The 22,527-nt window shown below is 49.2% G+C and overlaps 1 protein-coding gene across 1 annotated transcript in view; it reads right to left on the bottom strand.

Annotated features, from left to right (window-relative positions):
- Positions 1-22,296, bottom strand: part of SHC3 (SHC adaptor protein 3) — a 94,903-nt gene extending 72,607 nt beyond the window's left edge. The window contains exons 1-6 of the mRNA XM_040449263.1: positions 22,141-22,296; positions 20,380-20,468; positions 20,158-20,268; positions 14,735-14,858; positions 14,511-14,645; positions 973-1,043 (exon numbers count right to left, since the gene is read on the bottom strand). Coding sequence (XP_040305197.1) covers positions 973-1,043; positions 14,511-14,645; positions 14,735-14,858; positions 20,158-20,268; positions 20,380-20,468; positions 22,141-22,296 — 686 coding nt within the window. The remainder of the gene's footprint in view (positions 1-972; positions 1,044-14,510; positions 14,646-14,734; positions 14,859-20,157; positions 20,269-20,379; positions 20,469-22,140) is intronic.
- Positions 22,297-22,527: the final 231 nt, after the last annotated feature.

The following is a 22,527-nucleotide window of genomic DNA, read 5'->3' as shown; positions in this document are numbered from 1 at the left end:
AGTGCAGTTTACAATGCTGCTGTGTCCCCACCACGCGTGTCTTGAGCCGCTTCAGGAGGGACAGAAACATCCCTTCTTTTGAACACAGATTTCTTCCGTGAGGAAGACATATCATTCCAGTATTTGCCACAATTAAAGCGTGTGCATCATTTACAGCTATTACTACAAATAATTACTTTCTAAAGCTCGAACGTTAGACTCTGGCTTGCTAACCCCAAGACAGACAATACAGTGACTTGACTGCCATAAACATGAGGCATTTTCTGAGGTCACTATTTAGAGCAAATAATTCTACAAATACCAAAGCAAGCTAAGGTCACCCACGGAAATGTGCCATCTCATGAACCCTCCTGACTTTCCAGTTTTCCTCTTCCAGGTGACTCCAAACCAACATGTTTTAAAGGTATAAGCTCTAAAAGGTTACGATTTCATTAAAAACAATGCTTAAATACAGAACTGGCTCTCAGGAAGCTTAGAATCTAGTTGACGGTGGAGGATACATACCCCTGCTCAAAATCGCTGACCCCCTCAAAGAACCAACTGCTTCCTAAACTACTACCGCCATGAGTATTTCTGCCTCCAATCCACACATTTTATTCCCTGTGTATACAGTTGAAAATTCCCTCCTGACACATTTTTCTCTTTGGAAAGAAATAACACAGTTGAGTACACTTTAAAATACCAAGCTTGTATTAGGGCTTCGTGTGTAAAGGAACAATCACAAGCACCACGCATGTCTGAAGCTTCATTATAAAGAGAGCTTGGAAGGAGCAGGGAGTGTCCCCGAGGGTGCTCATGTCAGAGACATGCATCACAGGTGGGGACGAACACTTGGAAATCCTGAATACCCTCCCTGTCACCGTCACCAGCACTCAAGGGGCAAAGTTTCCCTCGGAAATTTCTAGGCTGCAAACTCTGAAATCATTCCTTTCCAAAGTAAAGTCATGGGAGTCCACATTCAAGAGGGCTTACCTGGTAATCTGTGTTCTTGTACTGAAGTCAAGAGACCTCATTGAGCGGAGAACTTCAATGCACCCCAAGTACTGGAAGGGGAAGAAAACGTAAATCATGAGCCCTGGGGACTGAGACGAAGAGACAGTTCTTAACTGTGTAAAGGGCGTTTTGGAAAGCCATATATATTTCTTAGATCTCATTTTATGTACATCATGAGGTTTTGTTATCTTCTGTAAAAGCAATAACCCACACCCTTACGAAACTAACCTCAGTGCCTATGTCGGTACTAGACTTGACTCTTCTGAGTTCCATCAGTATTTTCATTTTAGTTAGAGGTACATTTTTAAAAATTTGTGTTGCGTTGTAACATGTACCGTCAACCACACAAGTCTTAAATGCAGAATTCAATTATTGCCGAAACACGTACCTGCGTGTAACCACCACTCAGAGCCCAACATCCCATCGTATTTCTAGTCCTTTACGAGGGCCTAGAGGCTTATCATTTTTAAAGAAGTAATGAAAACGCTATAATACCAACATTTCAACCAACGGTAAACTTCATTATTTAATAAATATACTTTGGGTTCCATGAACAAACTATACATTACCCTCATAGTTGCTTTCTTTTGGCTTACCAGAAAGCCCTCTCCTGCATTATATAACACAAACTTTCAGAAGTTCTAATTTACACATCTAAATTTGTAGCTAAATTTTTAATCAGTTTCACACATGTAAGTGCATGTGTGTATGTAAATATATGGACATAACGAAAGCTGTAGATAAACAACTAGCACGGTAGAGATACAATATTTGTGTTCCAAAGCCCTGGGGAGTTTGAAGGACAGATGTTTTATACCAATGCCTTTAAAATTAGACTTCGCAGGAAGAGACCTCATGGTGTATCACAGAAAAGACTGCATTTGAATTATTCAGAAAACCTGAATTGGAGCCTGACTCTGTCATATCTTGTTACGTAACTCGAAGTGAAACTTTAAAATTCTCTGAGCCTGAGCCTCTGTACCCATAAAATGTAACTACTGTTCCAACCATTGGGTGGCTCTGTGATGTCACCGCCACCACCACATCACACGATTGTTGGAACACCACCACCACGGTGGTCAGGAGGATACCATGAACAACGTCGTAGAGCCACACGAATCAGACGACCACCAGCACTGCAGAGGCACATGATTACACTGACCAACATCACAGACCTACCTGTGGACCAGGACCAACACCATGGGACTATGTGACTCTTACCACCACCAAAGCACAGAGTTACACGAATACCACATCCCATCACAGGGCCGCGTGAATACCGCAGTGATGTCCCAAGTTACATGAGAAGCAGGAACAACACTGCAGGGTTGTGGGAGCACCACCACTGCTGTTATGCTTGTGGGAACGCCACCGCCACCACGGCAGGGTTATGCGAATATTGCTATCACCATCGCTCAAATGTGTGAAGACCACAACCCACTTTGCTGAGTTGCAGGACTGCCACATCCATCACTGTCACAGCACGGGGACACCACAACAGTGTCCCAGATATCCCAGGGTTATGTGAATACCACCATCAGCAATGTTACAAAGTGAAGTCATTAATATGACCAAAGTGGCAGAACGGTGTCGATAACAGCACCACTACCTCTCAAAGATACAGAGTTACACAATTTCACACCCGCAATTGCAGACTCATGGGAAGACCCCATGACCATCATTGCAGACGTGTGACTGTGACAAGAACCACTGCAGATAGCTGAATATCATGCCCACCATCAAGAGCTATTAAACACCACAACCACCATTGTAGTTATGCGACTACTACACCACCACCACCACCGAGAAATGGGAATACCGTGAACACCATCACAGTTATGTGATTACCACCAGCAACATCATGGTGATATATAAGTGCCGTGATCACAAACATCACAGAATTATCTGAATGCCACATCCAGTCTCATAGCTATGTGTTCCTGGGACGAACCTTGCAGAGCTACGTGTATACCAAATCCACCGACATCACAGAGTTACATCAGTACTACGATGATCATCACAGAGTTATATGGATTGCACGCCTGGCTTTGCAGCAATACATGTATCCCCACACCACCACTGCAGCTATGTAAATATACAGACCACCACCAGTACAGAATTATGCAAATACCACCAATACCACAAATGCCCCCCCAAGCACCACTGCAGTTATCTGAACACCCCACCAATAGCATCTCAGATTTATGGGAAGATGATCAAATTTATTGAAGAGGTCTGTGAATACTGTCACCAACATCACAGAGTTATATGACTACAACCAACAGCCTCACAGTTATATGGGTACCAGAACCACCATCACAGGGTTATGCGAAAGCCACACCAGCCCTGAAAGATTGTGTGAACACCATGACCACCATTTCTGAGTTACAAGAAGGCCATGATGGACTTTGCAGAGTTACAGGATTAGCACACCCAACACCATCTCAGCGCTTTGTGAAGATCACTACTACTGCCGTGTAGAATTATCTGAATCCCACAGCCACCAAGGCAGAGCTAGGAGAATACTACCACCATGGCCATCACAGAGATACATGAACACCACGACCACTGTCACAGAGCCATGCAAACACTGCCACCACCACTGTTGCGGAGCCTTGTGAATACCATGGCCACCAACCAGGAGAGTTATGTGATTCTCCTAACTAAAGTTGCAGATTTACATGAATATCACTAGCATGATCTCAAAGTGATGTGCTAATGCCAACACCACCATCATAGAGTTATGTGGACACCACGACCAAGTCACAGGGTTGTCTGAGTTATACCATCACCACCGTCACAAGATGCAATGACTGTCACCATCAACTCTGTGCAGTCGCGCTAATGCCATGACAAATGAGTGTTGCAGGGTTGTAGGAACACCATGCTGAGCTTCACAGACCATGTGCACATAACCTCCACCACCATCACGGTGGTATGTGAATACCACGACCCACATCACAGAGTCAAAGCAACAACACCAGCAATGTCACAGAGTCACAGAAATGCAAGTACCACAGTTGCAGGTTATGCGCACACGAACACCAGCACCATGAAAGAGCCACGTGGACACCATGACCGGCTTCTAGAGCTATGTGACTAGCTGGCCAAGATGCAGCTAAGGGAAGACTACCAGAAATATGATCATAAAGTTATGTACTACCATGACAACACCACAGGGTTATGGAGACGCCACGACCGACACCACAGTGACATCTGAATGCCATCGCCACCACCCCATTGCAGGTATGGAATATCATGACCACCACAGCAGGCATATGTGACCACCATGACAAATACCACCACCATGGTAGGAGAACTATATGAACACCACTACCACCAACGTTGAGGTTTTGTGGATACCACCAGTGCGCTGCACTGCACAATTCTGTCAACACCGTGACGAACGTGCATCCCTCCACTAACACAGTTGTGTGGAAACCGCAGTGTCGTCGAATGATGTGAATACCTCCAACACCGTCACAGTTACATATGGACCACAACCAACAATATGGAATTCTGTGAGCGCCATGACCATCGCATTTACGGAACCACAACCGCCACCCCGGCAGTCGTGTGTAATGTAAGTACCGCCACCACCACCAGCCACGTCACTGCCCCCACCGCTGTCAGCATTGTGTGAATACAACCACGGCAGCTGTCCCGAAGTTACACGAAGACCATGACCAACTCCAGGAAGTCACAGGATTACCACCACCGCTGCCACACTGGAGTGCTAGGTGAGAGTCACTACGAGTGTCACAGACCTGAATCATGCCCCCCAGGTCTGCAGCAATCTGCCCTCTTACCATCAATGTTTAAGGAAACTTATTTCTACCCCTCATAACACGATACAGCATCAATCTCCGAATCTCTGCCTATCACGCGCAAAAGCATCTCATCCTCGTTCCGATGTGCATTTCCCTGATGTCTATAAGGCAGTGTGATTCATCTCGCATGTGTGTTAGCCATTTTCACCCCCTTTTTCCATTAACTAACTGCTTTGATCTTGGGCCCGGTTTCCTATTATATTCCTTATCTTTCTATTATAGACTAAGGGGATGATAATCTCCCATTCAGTCATTTCTCGTTTGATGGTGTCGGCATTTTACCTAACACAAACTGTTACTGCAGTAAACACTGTACCAATTCCTGTAACCACACGTCTGTCATTTTCTGTATGGCTCTGGAGGGTCCTGTCTTGCACGAGAATGTCACGATATTCTCCTAAATTGTATTTCACAGCATTGATTTATGATTTATCTACGCATTCACTTCTTTAAGTGTTTTCGGTAATGTTTTCCATTTGGCTTTTTAACCTATTTGGAATTCACTTGTCTGTACAGGACGCGGCGTGAGTTAATAAAGTTGGCCTCCAGAGGGACTGTGATCTACACCACTGCCACTGACCTAGTAGTTCATCCAAGTCTTTCTGCAGTGATGTGCCAACTTCGCGGTACATTAAATTCTTATTTTCTGTGTGGACCTCTACCGGAGCTCTATTCTGTTATACTTCGTGTGTCAGTCCCACATCTTTTGTGTATATTTTCCCTGAAGAACTTTAAATTTTTTTTTTTAATTTTTTTTCAACGTTTATTTATTTTTGAGACAGAGAGAGACAGAGCATGAACGGGGGAGGGGCAGAGAGAGAGGGAGACACAGAATCGGAAACAAGCTCCAGGCTCTGAGCCATCAGCCCAGAGCCCGACGCGGGGCTCGAACTCACGGACCGCGAGATCGTGACCTGGCTGAAGTCGGACGCTTAACCGACTGCGCCACCCAGGCGCCCCTCCCTGAAGAACTTTAAAATCATGTTCTGAAATCCCTCCACCACTCAAAAACTGGCTTCTATTTGAAATTTCGTATTACCTTGAGAAGAACTCATATTTGCCGTTAAGCTTTTTATCCATAATCGTTGGAGTGTCTCCATTTTAGATATTATTTATTGCCTTTAGGAAGACTTTGTGGTTTCTATGGCATTTACCCTGTACTTTTCTTCTCCAACGTATTCCAACACATTTTTTTTTTTTAATTTTGGTTACCAGTGAGGATGACATTTTGATTTTTCCGTTGTACTTCTAATCTGGTTTTCACCAGCAGAGAGAAAGTCTATCGAATTGCGGGTATAAACAGAAAACTCAATCAATGGGCTCCAGAGATGCACAAAGAATTACGAAAACTGAACAATGGGACACAGAAAACCTCCCCAAACCAGAGAAAACCTCCCAGTGGGACTGAAAGATAGACTCACAAAAGAAAGTGTAAGTCTTGGAGTCTGGATCTGAAAGTTCCTGCATCTGCATCAGAGGAGTTCCAGTAAAAGGAGAGACAAAAACAGGGGGGAAGAAATAATTCAAGAACAAAGAGAATGAAATGTTCAGTGTTGGAGGGAGACGGGAGTGTCTATATTTTCAAGGCTCATAGAAGAAAGATGAAAAGACCCACTTGTGGATGCACGGAAGCTGCGTTTCAGGACAAAAGGACCCAGACAGAGGTATCCTGTGAGTGCTCCGTGAGGGGAAGAGACACCAGCTACTTACAGAGAGTTCTCCTGCCCGCTCGGGAAGTCGGAAGAGAAGTATTGAGCTGAGAATCTTACATCCACCCAAACTGGCATTCAAGTGGGAAGACAAAGCCAGGACTCAGAAAGCTAACCACCCACAGACACTCCCTGAAAGAATTATTCCAGAAGAACAATGAATACGAAACACAGGAGGATGTGGGCTAGGAGAAAAAGAATAAGGAAAGAATCAACAAGAGTCACAGGTACATCTGATGCTTAATAATTATTGACGCGTAACTTTAAACATCTATTTTACAGCGACAGGGAACGAAATCTCAGAAGACCCCGACTCAGCTGGCCAGGGCAGACACAACAGAGGCTGGAGCCAGGGAGAAGAAGGGGGAAATCAGGAAATGCACGCTGGGCACGCCGGGCACGTTGGGCACCACTGTGTCTTGCGGAGGCAGCACAGAACTGATTAGCCGTAGCGGCAAAAACAATGTACGTTACACGCGTGCAAAAAATTGTAAAACCCTGGGGCGCCTGGGTGGCTTGGTCAGTTAGGCATCTGATTTCAGTTCAGGTCATGAATTTGTGGTTCCTGAGCTTGAGGCCGGAGTCGGGTGAGCCCTGCTTCTCTCTCTTTCTCTCTCTGCCCCTCGCTCACTTGTGCCCTCTCTCTCTCTCAAAAAAAATTGTAAAACACTGTAAAAACCAGGATGACTGACCCCCCCTCCCCGCCAAAACTGCTAGAGAACAGAAGGAGGAAACAAGTAAAATCATTCCAGCCAGCAGAAAGCAGAAGGAGGAAATCAGAAAATGCACAAATCAAAGACACAGAAAAATATAAGTTGAAACATCAGTAATGGGCCCAAACATCTCAGTAATCGTAATAATCATGATTGACTGAACCCACCAATTAAAAGTCAAAGCTTTCACACTGGTGAAGAATAAGTTGTGTAAGTCACATGAGGTCACAAAGACAACACTGAAAAGACAGAACAGATTCTCTCCCAGGCAAAGGCCAGCAAAATAAACCAGGGATATAACCAGGAGAGTAACTCACTCACAATCGTAAGGAAACAAAACACGAAATAAGCTTAAGAAACGTGCAGGACCAAATTGAAGAAAACCTTTCATGAAGGACGAATAAATAAAAGAAGGCCCGCATATGTGAGCAGACGTATCATGGTTTGGGGCTGCAAGATTCCATACTAAAAGCATGCCAATTCTCCCCCAAATTAATCTACAGTCTTAGTGGGATGCCACATGAAGTCTCAACAGGATTTTTTTCCCACCGCATGAAAAGTTAATTCCAACGTGTAATCATAAAGGAAGACCTTGAAGAACGCAAATAAATTTCCAAGGAAGAGGAAAATGACAAAGAACCAGTGATAACTCCATGAAGCTCACTTGGGAGCAATCCTGCACGGAGTGTGGTGATGCGGGAGAGGCCGGGGACCCCGAGGGGCTCCCACGGGACCAGCCAAGAGGGCCCTGGGCTGCACAAAGGATGGAAATCAAACGCAAGCCAGCAGGAAGTGAGAGCTGGGTTTAGTGAACACGTATAGAGACATACAGACGGAGCATCCAGGAGACTCAGAAGGGAAAAGAGGGAGTCTCATCTTTATTCTGGATCTGGGGGTTTCTACTAGATGGTGGCCTGGTGCACATGTCCCCTCAGGCATCCAGGAACCAGTGAGAACAAAGACAAGGGCTCAGGTGCTATTCCTTGGAGCAGGGGGCCTTGGTGTCAGTCGAAGTGTCTAGCTTGGAGGTCTGGCATACGCGTGCGATGGCTTCTAGTCAGTCTCACATGGCCCTTCCTTAGATGTGATCTGCTCTAGAGAAATCACTAACTCCTTGTCCCTTACAAGGAGGACAGTCACCGTCTGCATCACAAGGCATATGGAGAGTGGGGTGGGGGTACAGGTCCTAGCAAGATACAAGCCGGAAGAGAAGCAAAGTTAAAAAAAACCAGCTTTTTCTCTCATGGGAGAGCTTCCCTGTCTCAAAGGGGTGGAGAAGAAAAGGGCAGATGTATCTGTGGGAATCAGTGATGAAAAGATAAGGGGCCAATAAACGTTGAGTACGTGCTGGGCTCACAAGAGCCCATGCTGCTCAGTAAGGTCGGGTACGCCGTGTGCTGTTCACACGAGGTAGGCTCTCCTTAAGCCCATCCCCGAAAATAAATCTCGGACGGATTAACGAGCTCAAGCTGAGGAACAAACTTACAAAAGCATTATAAGAAAACCCAGAATACTATTTCTGTAACACGACCTAAAACTCAAAGGCCATAAGGTAAACCCAAGAAAACTGATAAATTACTTGTAAGAAAAGGCAAGCGACAGAAACATCATGATTAGGAAAGATGCAATAAATTTAACCGGGGGAAAAAATTAATGACCAGACTACCCAAAGAGTTTCTATGAGTCATTAAGGAAGCGCATCCACTCAAGAGAAAAAAAAAAAAAAAAGGGCAAGGAAACGAACCGGAAATTTACGGAGGAAGATAAATAGCTGACCAACATGTCCGTAAAGACTAGCGATCAGAGCAATTAAAATAAATGCCAAACAAAAAGATAATTTTCCACCCAGCTGAGCAGTCACACTGGGTGAGGGCCCTCCCTCGTGTTCCTCTAGTGTGTGTAATTTGGTGAAACCTTTCTGGAAGACTCTTTGGAAGTATCTATGGAAATGGAAAACGTGTTTCCCTTTGACCCAGCAACTTCATTTGTAGAGCTTTATTCACGCGTCAGTGTGTGAAATTGTACGTACAAAACATTCATTGCCTCGCTGCCAGCACAGAATGACAATGTGAGCCCCTTTCTCGAAGGTTTATCAATAAACCCACGGCTAAACACTTAGGGCACATCCAGACTAAGATTCTGAATGGGGCCGTGTTATGAATGATTTAAGCTCAGAGTCTCCAGGAGACACCCTTACTTCCTCCACATAGCCCCCTTTGGGGCAGAACACTGGTTAACTGCAGACAGCAGAGCTAGCGCTAGAAAAATACGAGTTCAAATTGCACGTTACGCTTTAAGGTAATTTCAAGTGGCGGATACACAGGAAAGCCTACTGATGTCATCGATGGCAGGGTAAATGCACGTGCTGGCAGGAGTGACGACTGGGGCAAACTCGTGCGGCGTTTTCTCCCGAAGCCGGACGTGTGCATTCCCCATGACCCAGCTTCTCCACTGAGAAGAGAGAGATGACCCATCTGCCCGCCACATAAATGCGCAAACGTACTCACGGTAGCACTGTTCATGAAACCCCTAAACTGGAAAGAAAACCAAGTGTCCACCAGCAGTGTGATGGATAAACAGCAGCGAAGTCGCTTCACCTGCCAACTCCCCACCCCCACCCGTGCCACGCGTCCCACGGCCTGTGGGAAATACGCGATCTCCCTTGCCTGCAAGCCCCCTTCCCTCCCAACTCCTTCCCTCCTCCCCTTCCCGAACCATGCCAATCGTCAGTGATCCCCATCGAAGATCAGACTCGGAGAAAGGGCCCCTCCCTGCCTACGGCAATAGCGTTCCTTATCCCGTGAGAGCACGTTCTGTGTTCTGCGTCCACGGAACCCACGCCTGTGTGCACGGTGCCCCTTCACTGTTATACCGGACGCTCGGTACTTACCGGGTAAGAAAGTCACGCTGCCGGGATTCAAAACGGGGGAAATTTAAACCTTTAAAGGCTCTCTCTCACTGCCATCCCTCCCTGACTGTCAACGCCTGAGACCCCAGCGCCCCCTCCAAAGTGCTGAGCTAGTGCTCTGTGCCATCGTCCCCAAATCTGCACCCGTCTGTAGGCCGTCACCGAGAAGACTGCAGGGCCGGGCCTTTCTCCCTCTCCGCTTTCCGAGCGCCTCACACGTGATGGGTACAAAATAAATGTGTGTTGGGCGCATTCTCCAAGGCTAACGAGGTTAGAGATGCTTTCCGGTCCCTCCAGTGATCAGAAGCAGACAGCGTATAACACTTCATTTGATCACGCAGGAGGCTCACGAACCATAATTTTCTATTAACTTTTTATTTCACTTATTAGCACCCATTTGTGCTGGTTTCTGATACATAATATATTTCAACATTCTCTGTGTTTCCCTGAAATTATGCTGGAATTCAGATAGGACTGTTCTACAGGCCTTTCCCCGTAGCTGAATTAGTCCAAGTGACTGGGAGAGAGTGCGCACGGACAGCTCAGGAGCAGTGTGGGAAGGGGGGGGGGGGGGACGCTCACCCCAGCAAAGGAAGAGAGGAGCGAAACTACATTCTATCTGCAAAGAGCATGTCTCTCGTTATCTCAAAAAAAAAAAAAATCTTTTCAGGGAATAACACGTATCCTATAACCCTACAGCTATAAATTTCAACATCTGCTCTCAGTTTACCTGGAGGCCATTCTTCCCCATCTAGGGCAGCGTCCTGGACACAGGTACAGGTCACCTGCGGCTGGGGCTACAGGTGCATTTCCCACAAGGTCAATGGGTTGACATTTTCCCCATTTAACCACATGCTTAGAGTTTCCCAGTGATTATTTATAATTCTAAGATGAATATGTATTCTGTGAGTTAACTACCTAATCTCTGAGCCTGAATGCTACCAACTGGCATGCGCCCTTTTAAGGCAAGGATACCATAATTCCACAATTCAACCCTTGGCGCTTGGATGCGTCAAGCACTGGTACAAAAGTGAACAAGAAAAACCACTGGCTTCCAATTTCACTCCTCTGTCTTCTGTCCGTGGAAAAGCATGAGACTATACTTGCTGGTCGGGCCAAAAACAAGGCCCTGAAAACCGTGCACAGATTTCTGCATTTCTCTCGCTAGCCAGGAAGAGTGGACTTGGGACCCACACAGCCCTAGGTTACAGACTCACTTCGTGGCTGACCACCGGGGCGGGGCGAGCCTCAGCCAATCACTGGACACTCTGAGTGCCTGTTTCTTCGAGCGTAGGGTGAGATTACCGTGAGAAACACGGGAGACCGCGTGGGGTTTAGGCAGGCAGCGTTACGCTAACGCATCACCTCCACGAGAGACAGATACTGTACTCCGAACACGGACTATACATCCTCAGCACGGTCCTGCAAAAGGCATTTCTAATTGGCTTTTCATAAAACTTGTTCCAACTGACACATCGGCTCACGGTGTGGGAGAACATCTTTCCCCTCCCTCTTTGCCAGCTCTCAGGATGCCGTTACGGGTGATTCATTTGCATTTTGTAATTTACCCGAATATCATAATTTTTACAATGAACTTTACTCCTCATAAATGACGTGTCACTGACAATTCAATGCCCTGTCTCTTCCACCCAATCCAGGGAAACGATGTACAATCGGAATGTACAATCGGAATGTACAAACGATGTACAACCCCCATCCCTCCGAGACCCTTCTCACTGTGCCCTGTTATCCAGAGCACCTTCCTCCCACCCCATCCAGACAACTGCCGCTCACCTTTGGACTTTAGACCCTCCATGAAGTCATGTACCTCTGGCTCATTTCATTCAGCATGACCGCGCTTTTTGGTGGCTAAGTTTCTCATTTTCATAAAGTTCTATTTATCTATTTTCCTTCTGCTCCCTGTGCTTGTGGGGCCATATTTAAGAAACCCCTGCCTAATCCAAAGTCACAAATATTAATCCTTGTGTGTTTTCTATGATTTTTGTGCTTGTAGCTCTGACATTCAGGACTTTGATCCATTTTGAGTTCACTGTCCTATACGATGCAAGAAAGACTCCAACTTCATTCTTCTGCATGCGGACATCCCCTTGTCCCGCACCATCTGCTGAAAAGACAATTCTCCACTGGCACTCTTCTCAAGAATCAACGGACCACAAGTGTATGGGCTTACTCCTGGTCTCTCAATTCTGTTCCACGGATCTACGTGTCTACACTTTGGTCCGTAAAATGTGAGTCCCCCAAATTTCGTTCTTCTTCATCGATTCAGTTTTGGCTATTTGGGGGCATTGATGCATTTTTTAATTACTTGATGAGTGATTTAATTAAGCCTGTTTGACTAGTTTATTTGGTTAGTTGCTGACTTCTTCACCACCACATCAATTCCAGGAGAGAAGAGACCACCTCTCTTTTTTTATTCCTGATTGTATTGAGAACCAGACACACAGTGTAAACTCAGTGCGATTTGGTGAATGAATGAATGAATGAATGAGTGACCGAATTCTCAATTTTGATAATGGCAAATAAAAACAGCCTCAATGTTCAAAAATAGGACAATGTTTAAGGAAGTTATAATACATTAATAGCATAGAATATCATGCAACTGTTAAAAAACATGCCTTCTGATAATATTTAACGATTTGGAGAATCGCTGAGGCTGATCTCAATTTTGCATAAATGAAAATAAAGGGTGGAAAAAAATCAGGGAAATTTTAATAAAAGTCATCATGGAAGGCTGTGATTACGCTTGAGTTTAATTTCTTCTTTTCCTTTTCTCTATTTTCTACTCTTTCTGCAATCAGCAGGTGTCACTTCCATAAAAGAAAGCCAAACACTATTAACTAAAAGTACACAAAGGCATCCAGTTGTGCACAGACTTCTGGATTTGCAGTCACAGTCGATGATCGCCCTGCTAGGATTCTGCTGCTTGTGGAGTCGACCCCCAGTGACTTAGACGGATTCAGATTCTACTGGGGAGGTGGCCACATGGGAGGAACTGTTCTCTGGGCAGCCAGGGTTGAAGATACGATATGGGGTATAAAATCAATATAAATATGCCCCTACCCCAGTCTCATTTCTGACATGGTAGAACATCCCTTAACCACCTGTGAGAACCCAGGGCCGGGGCGGGTTTGTGAACCTCACCTCTTCCAAATCCCCAGTGGGGACCAGAGGGGACCAGAGCTCCTGAACCCACACAGGTGCTACTACCCACGCAGTCAGGGTTCAAATGTCATCAACTAAAATAGCTTGGAATTTATTGGAAAGTTACTATCCACACTGAAGGAACGGCCATACCTAACAGCACTAACATGACCAATATTGGTAAGGATTTTTTCATTTAAAAGGTCATGGATGGGGGCGCCTGGGTGGCGCAGTCGGTTAAGCGTCCGACTTCAGCCAGGTCACGATCTCGAGGTCCGTGAGTTCGAGCCCCGCGTCGGGCTCTGGGCTGATGGCTCGGAGCCTGGAGCCTGTTTCCGATTCTGTGTCTCCCTCTCTCTCTGCCCCTCCCCCGTTCATGCTCTGTCTCTCTCTGTCCCCAAAAAAATAAATAAACGTTGAAAAAAAAAAAAGGTCACGGATGTAAACTCATCGATGGTGGCAAAGGTCAGAATGCTGGACACCCTACTGACTGTTTGGGCTTGAGGGAGCCTGGAGGGGCCTGGGAATCTGCTTTAGGTCTTAGGCAGGTGCCCGGGTGGACGTCCCGTGCATGTAAATGTGCTCACTGATCTGAACATTTAAGCTTGCATGGTTTACTGAGCACTAAAAAATTAAAAAATAAAAAAGATCATTGCTTTTAAGACAGCCCTTGAAATTATTGTTAATGCTCATCTTTTTCTGGCAAATAATGTGTGTTCATCGTACAAAACTTTGGAAAATACCAAGGGCATCAAAACATGAAGATCGTTCATAATCAGTCCTCTGGCACAACTCGGCATTATGATAAATGCCACGGGAAGCCCTCCAACAGCTCGGCTCTGTTCTCTGGCTTCTGGCGCTGCTGGCAAGCTCTTTACCGATGCCCGCAGCTGCGGCCGCACAGACCCACCCGCCCTGACCACGTCTGCTCCCACCATTCGGCCGGCTTCCTCCCGACGCCTTCAACGCCAGCTGCGGGTTCCTACAGAATCATTCACTCCCCTCCAAGACGGGCCTGTGCCGCCACTGCTGTGGCCCCAAAGCAGGGGCCAGGAAGGGGGCTCATCCCCTGAGCCTTTCCCGACTCGCGGCCTTGTGGGGCAGAGGCACCTGCGTCAGGAGGCACGGTGACCAGGGCTGCCGTCAGGGCCCTGCCCCGTGACAGAACTCTTTCTCGGATAAAGGAACCTCTGACCTCTCCCACAGAAGGCAGAGGCCGGTCCTGACCCCTGGAGCTCTGGGCAACTGAGCCGCACTCCAGGACGAGGGCCGCGGCCGGCCCGAACAGGAAACGCTCATCTGCCACCTGGCAGGCCCGGGGCCGGCGACCCTGCAAATGCCCACTCGTCTCACTGCCCTGGGGCCCTCGTGGACAACGCCGTGCTCACCCCCACTTCAGACGAGGGACCTGAGGCTCACGTGCACCCCGGGGGAGCAGCAGGTGAAAGGCGGCCCTCGTGCCCAGAGCCCCGGGGCACCTGCTGTAGTGGCCGAGCAGCCGTGTGCCTGCACGGCGGGCACGTGGGCGGGCGCCCGGGACAGCCTGCGGGGACGAGCGGGCACTGACACAGGTGACCACCTGCTTTCCGCTTTCCTGTTTCCTTTGTCCGGTTTCTTTTCACTGCCCGACAGGGAGGACGTCAGCCATCTGGGTACAGCAAACCCTCACGTCTAGGCTTCCTCCTCTCTTCACCTTTCCTCTCACAGGGCAAATTATACTAACACAAGTGCCATATAGGCTTCTATCAAAGGAGCCAGGAAGCCCTTGTAAATGCTGGCTGCAGGCATGTGTCACCCGTCTCGCGCACGCCGAGGACGCTGAGTCACAGGGAGGAAGTATGACCGGGGCTCGCTTCAAAGGAAACCACTGTGCTCAGTCTCATCTGAAAATCACAGCAGTGCGATTGGCCATATCTGCTTTTCAAAGCCGAAGGGAAAGGGGGAAGAAGTCCTCCAGAAATACATGCTGGTGTTGCAGCTAAAGCCGCGTCACAGCTGCTGTGTGAAGGAGGCAAAGCTGACCAGCCCTTTTTATTCAAGCGCGTCCTCATTTACCGCCGCTGTCCTCACTCTGACACTGAGCTAGCCGCTTGGTCCCGGAACACGCAATCTCTCCCCTGGGGCCCCGGTTCTCTTCACCCATCCCCCACAAAATAAACAAACAGATTATTGGACAGGATGGCCCCGGAGGGTCCGCTCAGCTCCCTGTGTGCGCTGGGGGCCAAGAGCCTTCTTTCCTGCAGACCCTCCGGGCCACAGGTCTCAGTCCTGGGCCTCTGGTGCACTGGACAGCACTGCGTGTGGGGGCCTGGCTTTGCGTCCACGCAGCGCCACAGGCCCTTTGCCCGGAGCTGCCCGGCTCTCCCTGCTCCTAGGACGCAGCCGTCAGCTGCGTCTGCCCTGGAAAGGCCGCGAACAGGGCCGCGCTGGCTCGGAAGGCGTCTTGCGATCTGTCCAGACAGCCCCGTTTCGTTCCCGCCGGTGGTGACCTGGGCCTTCTCTCTTTCTATCTTGGTCAGTCTCGCTGGGCTTATCCATCTCATTGATTTTCTTTTTCACAGCATCAGATTTATGTTTCATTGATTTTTTTTTTTTCCTATTGACTTCCTGTTTTTCACTTCATTGATTTCTGCCTTTACCTGTGTTCTTTCTTTCCTGCGGCTTTCTTTCCGTTTGTCTTGTTCGTCTTTCTCAGTGACCCTTAGATTATTGGTTGGAGACATTTTCTCTTTTCCAGCGTAAGCATTTGGTGCCATAAATGCCCCTCCCTGCTCTGTCGGAACGCGCAGCGCACAAACTTTCATACGCTGTGCCTTCATCTGTATTCAATTCTGTATATTGTTCCCTCTCCTTTGAAATGTCTCCTTTGTCCTTTGTTATTTATAGGCCTGTTGCCTAATTTCCGAGTGTCGGGAGGTTTTCCCGTTGCCTTTCTTTATGAATTTCTAATTTGAATCCATTCTGGATTTCGATTCCTTTACATTTGCTTAGATGTGTCCTACAGCTCCAGGTAGGGTCTGCCTTGTTGGCTGTTCCGCGGGCCCTTGACAAAAACGTTTATTCTGCTGTGGCTGCACGAGTGGTCCGTGTGCAACCAACCGCTAGATCCTGTTGTCGACTGTTGCTCAGTTTTGTGCATCCTTGCTGATTTTCTGCGCGAAGCCCACGAACGGCTCGGGCGGGCCGCTGGAGGCTCCCGCTATGACCGTGGGCACGTACAGGCATCTTTGTACTTGTCTCTGTCCCGAGAATGGGCTCATGTCGCACACACATTGCTACATCATGCTCTTCTTCCCGTTTCTCGAGAAAATCTTTTCCAGTCAACCATAACAGGACTCGAATTCTCTGTTTTAAATGGCTGCACTTAGGTGGCGAAGTCAGTTAAGCATCTGACTTCAGCACAGGTCATGATCTTCCCACGGTTCATGGGTTCGAGCCCCGCATCAGGCTCTGTGCTCACAGCTCGGAGCCTGGAGCCTGCTTCGGATTCTGTCTCCCTCTCACTCTAACCCTCCCCTGCCCGTGTTCTCTCTCTCTTTCTCAAAAATAAATAATAAACATTAAAAACAAATTTAATTGGGACACCTGGGTGGCTCAGTCAGTTGAGCATCCGCCTTTGGCTCAGGTCATGATCTCATGGACCGTGGGTTCAAGCCCCATGTCAGGCTCTGTGCTCTTAGCACAGAGTCTGCTTCAGATTCTGTGTCCCCCTCTCTCTCTGCCCTTCCCTGCTCATGCTCTGACTCTCTCTCTCTCTCTCTCTCTCTCGAAAATAAATAAACATTTAAAAAACATACTTATTTTTAAAAATTTTTTTAAATATAATTTATTGTCAAACTGGTTTCCATACAACACCCAGTGCTCATCCCCCAAAATTAATAAAGATAAAAAAAGTAAAAAATTAACGTCTGCACGTTGCTGCCTGGTGTGAACGCACCAGAATCCACGCCCCACCCCCCGTCCGTCATGGGACGTTGTGCGAGGGGTGGCATGACTCCCAGGGACAGTTCCGCTGGCTTCTCAACCGCGATTCTGACAGAGGCTGATGCTGCTCGCGGCAGTCGGGGGTGGCCTGCGGGGAGGCAGTGGGGGGACGGTGGGTGGCACAGGTGAGTCTCCGTTGAGCCCTTTCATAAAAGGAAGTGTGGCTCGGGCCACAGCGGACGAGCCGTAGGAAAGCCCTAGCCACCTTCTCGAGACAAGGAGCAGCCGTGTCTTGGGCAGAGACGGACGAACCCACCGTTGCAAGGTGCATGTGAACCAAGGCCCCAATTCTCCACAGGACAGGACAGAACTCTAAAAATAGAATATGCACCGAGCCACGCCCGAACGCAATTCCACCAGGTTCTGTCCGTGAGCCGAGTCTCTCCCGTGTCGTCCACAGCTAGAATGTGAGCGGCTCAGACAAGGCAGGAAGTAGCGAGGAAGACACGTCAGCTTAGAGAAAAGGAGGAGGGGGGCCGCACACCCTCGGGACTGTCACCTGGTAAGGAAGGAGATCAGCTCTGCAGGCACCAGCGAGCCACCGAGGGACAGAAGGGACAGCGTCCGACCGGCCCCTCCAGTAGATGGGGAGCATCCCAATTCCAAGGGGTCGCAGCCCCGGCCACCAACAGGAGGTGGCTGATGTCTCGTGCCCCTCTGACCCGGGCCGGTCTGAGTGGAACGTCTTCCCCCTCTCTGGGCCGACGCCGGGCCCGCTGTCACCTCCGAGGCATTTCTTGCTCCGACTCTCCCTCCTTGAGCATCCCCCGCCCCCTCCTGCACACATCTGGTCAGTCTCTGGGGCCCTGGACACACCCCTGCCCTCCGTGAAGCCTTTCCTGCTAGTTCCAGGCCCGCTCGCCCCTCCCCAGGCCACCAGCACCTTACTGAACACAAAACTTTGTCTTTTTAATTTTTTTAGGTTTCTTTTTTTTTTAATTTCTTTTCATGTTTGTTTATTTTTGAGAGAACGTGAGCAGGGCAGGGTGAGAGAGGGAGACACAGAATCCGTAAGCCGGCTCCAGACTCTGAGCCGTCAGCACAGAGCCCGACTCGGGGCTCAAACCCACGGACCGTGAGATCATGAACTGAGCCGACGTCGGACGCTTACCCATTGGAGCCACCCAGGCGCCCCTGAAATTTTGTCTTGTTAAAATGCAGCAACTTCTCCTGCTCGAGGGGATCATACATTCCTTTTGGAAAATAGCCCCGAACCTCCTTCGAAGTGACGGTCCCCTCACAAGGCAAGGGACGAAGGGAGCCGCAGAAACACTCACTGCGTCTACTTCCCCCGCTCTGTTTCCTAAGTCCGGCTCCCCCGGGAGGCGGGGGCGCCCGGACGTGCTCAGTTTAGCCCTCTGTGTGGACACGTCCTGCTGACGTCAAGCTATACAGTATTTAACCTCCATAACGACCACTCACGGCTCTCATTAAAGCTGCTTCTCTTACCGAACGCTTCCTGTAATTAGCTTTAAAGAGAATCCTCGGGTCTGCTAATAACGCTGCCCATCCGCAGAGCAGCTCTAGCGGACTCCGGGTGGGCGTTCTGTTCGTGCCAGTTCACAGAAAGAATAATTACCCAGGAATTTTTTTTTTTTTACCAGAACAGAGTCCAAAATGTGCCTCTTTGGACTTACATTCTTAATAGCCAATTACGCATAAAGAGGCCCCGGGTCACCCTCCTGACCTTCTGCTCTGACCGTCCTGACCCTCCTGACCTTTTGCTCCCTCACGTTCCGCGGCGCCCCACAGTCACCTGACCGCTGTCTCCACTGTTCCCTGCCGATCACAGGCTCTGTCCCCAGGGAGGTCCTGGGAAGAGCTGGCAGCTCGCTGTCCCCGCAGCTGTGGCTGGTGACCTTGTCACATGCGGAACCCCCCTCAGGAGTGACTTCCTTGACAGCAGGTGCCTTTTGACTTCTCTTGGGTTCTCAGGGGCCCCAGGGGTGGGTTCATTCTGTGGATGCACAGAGCCCTGGGGCCCTCACGGAGAGCTCCTTAGCCCTGGGTCCTGAAGGCTGCCAGAGCATCATTAGAATAAAGGACAAGGCGGGGTGTAGAGCAGGGCCCAGACGGGAAGAACTGAGCGAAGGTCAGAGGGGCCGCTGGTTTGGGGGGAAACCAGCGGTTTCCTGCGGCTGCAGTATTGGGGCCCGGGGGGCAAGAGACGAGCTCGAGGGCCGATCGGGAACGTGTGTGTCTCCTGGCGAGGCACCGGGTGGACTTCTGTAAACAAAAGCCGGTGGCAGAGAGCGCTCAGTCGGGAAGCTGAGACACGTATGTTACGGAAATAAATGATTCACCCCATTTAACAGAAAAAGGGTGAAAATATATATTTGCCTCACTAGATGCTGAAAAAGCCCCGGGGAAAATACAACGACCATTTCAGAATTTTTTTTTTTTTTTTTTGAAAACTAGGGTTATAGGAGATATTTCGTAATGTGGGCTCCAGCAGCCCTGGTGGGGGAGGCATAGACGGGGCACATCCCGGCCACTGTCCCGGCCCTGGTGGGGGGAGGCACGAACAGTTTGTGGTGATACTGCCTCAACTGGAAGTCAGTACTTGCGCACGTGCGGGACCAGCGGTCAGGTGCTCGCACCCCACGGGGGACCCCCAGCCGCTCGGTAGGCCATCCCTGTACTGAAGCCCCGCCCCCCAGAAGATATTCCTTATTCACTGCACACTGCAGAACGTTTACGCTGAAACACAAATTTTTCTTTTTGTTCTTTACTCAGGAAATACGCACAACTGGTCTTTTCCCTCCATCTCATCCGAAGCCATCGGACCTCTGAACGAAATCATTCCATCCAACGTCATTGGTCCTTGACGGTTTTCACTTAAAGGGCTGAGTCCTCACCGTACATCCTCGGAAGCCACCAGACCTCCGGGGCAGCGGCGCTCTGGGGTCTGGGCCCGGCCATGTCCACCCCGACGAGCGAGGCCCGGACACCGCGGTGCAGGCCGCTCACTGGAGGCGCAGGGACGGGGGATGCCGCGACAGCAGCGGCTCCCACGGGGGCCGGGCCTCCACGCACGCCCTCTGCCTCCCGTGGGGGCACGGGGAGGTCTGGAACCCCACCGCGGAGGGGCCCGAGGGGGCTCGGGGTCCGGGCGTCCGGGCCCCACCCAGGCCGTGTCCCCGCGCAGAGGCGGTGCGTCCAGGTGAGGCTGCGGGAGACACACGCCCTGGGGACGAGCTCCCGGCTCGAAAGCCAGACTGTCCGTGGGCTTGCACGGCCCCCCCCGCCCCCCGGCGTCCTCCATTACCAGGACTGTGTGCACACAACACGTGGCTCGTGCTCCTCACAAAGAAGACAGACACGCAGGGATGAAGTGCAGTGGAGACAAGGGGAAGACACACGTCTACTCCTTACAGGATTCCAGCGTGAGCAACAGCTCATCTTCCCCAGAACCGTTCTCTCTTAGACTCGAATACAAAACGAGTGAAGTGATCAGGTATTTCTGGAAACGTGACATTTACTGTTTTCTAACAAGAAAGAAAACAGCCCCTGTCCAAAGTCATCACAAGTCATCTGATGTATGTCTGTGTGTGTTGTGTGTGTGTAAATGGTGTGTGGTAAGTTCGTGTATGGGGTGTGGTGTGAGTGTGGTGTATGCTGTGTGTATAGCGTGTGTGGGTGTGCGGGGCACACGCACATAACACACTGGCTATACTTGTGTCACATAAAAAGAGAGATGGTACGCTTTGTAGATTAAACTAATAATTTTGCCTCTTAATCTCAAAATAATTTCTTAAACTGTTTTTCAAACCACTTGGATGATATTTACATGGAAGCCACATATTATGAGATTTTCAACAATTAAAAAAAAATTCAATTTTCAGGGCGCCGGGGTGGCTCAGTCAGTTGAGCGTCCAACTTCAGCTCAGGTCGCGATCTCACCGTCCGTGAGTTCGAGCCCCACGTGGGGCTCTGTGCTGACAGCTCGGAGCCTGGAGCCTGCTCCGGATTCTGTGTCTCCCTCTCTCTCTGCCCCTCCCCTGCTCATGCTCTGTCTCTCTCTGTCTCAAATATAAACAAAAAAACATTTTAGAAAAATCAACTTTCAAGTTTCCACTGCACATCAGACAACAATTTGTTAATCTAGAATTAAAACGGAATCCAATCAGTCGCACGGCGATCATGTACCGCGGCCGTGCTGGAGGAGCTCCGCGATGCCCTTGCTCGTGGTGTCACAGGAGGAGAGCACTGAGACGAAGCAGATTTAAGGTATTTTTTAAATATTTTTTTTAATATTTACTGATTTTGGGGGAGAGCACAAGCAGGGAAGGGTCAGAGGACAAAGGGGGAGAGAGGATCCGAAGCGGGCTCTGCGTTGACGGGCTGACAGCAACGAGCCCTATGTGAGGCTCCAACCCACAAACTGCAAGATCATGACCTGAGCTGAAGTCTCAACCGTCTGAGCCACCCAGGTGCCCCAGATTTAAGGTATTTTTATAGACACTGAGGCAAGTGGAAAAAATAACAGTTTAGAAGATTCAGAGAAAGTGAAGTTTCTAAAGACCATCAATAAAGAGCAATAGAACATTTATAAATAAAACGAATCATTTCTACCGCCCTAAATATCATCAGATTCACAAATGGGAGAAACAAAATAATTTTTTAAAGAGCTCTCGTAAAAACAAGGCTTCATTCCGAGAGAAGCACAGCCCCGCACAGGAGGAGAAAAGTCAGTAGCTCTTGGGCTGTTGGACTCTCCTGCAAACAGCCGGTAACTTGGACTGTCAGGAAGAGTGGACGGGAATCTGTGGCCGCCCGAGGGACCCGGCACACAATTCCTGCCTCGGTATTCAGGTGAGCCCCCGAGGTGAGCTCCTCACCTGGGCTCCCCAATCCTTGCCGTGGGCACTGGGGTTGGTCCTAAATGTGCTCGCTTCTTTCCCTGTTTTGAGTCTGCGGTGTAATGTGCTACAGGGAGGGCCCGTCTCTTGGGGACCCTGGGGCGTGTCGCTAGCCCACAGGGTGTAGCTGTCCATCAGGCCGGGTCAGGGCTAACCTCTGGGCCGTGCTGGCCTTTAGAAGGCTCCTCTCGGCGGCCAGCGGCTCTCCTTAGCAACAGACTCCCTCATGCAAACTGGTGCAGCCACTGTGGAAAACAATGTGGAGGTCCCTCAAAAAACTAAAAATAGAACTACTCTACGACCCACCAATTGCACTACTAGGTATTTATCCAAAGGGTACAAAAATGTTGATTCGAAGGGGCACAT

This window comes from Herpailurus yagouaroundi, unplaced genomic scaffold, assembly GCF_014898765.1.
Source record: "Herpailurus yagouaroundi ecotype Mexico unplaced genomic scaffold, PumYag 199, whole genome shotgun sequence".
Lineage (NCBI taxonomy): Eukaryota > Metazoa > Chordata > Mammalia > Carnivora > Felidae > Herpailurus > Herpailurus yagouaroundi.
The sequence above is the reverse complement of the archived record's forward strand: the minus strand, read 5'-3'. Positions and strand labels throughout refer to the sequence as shown.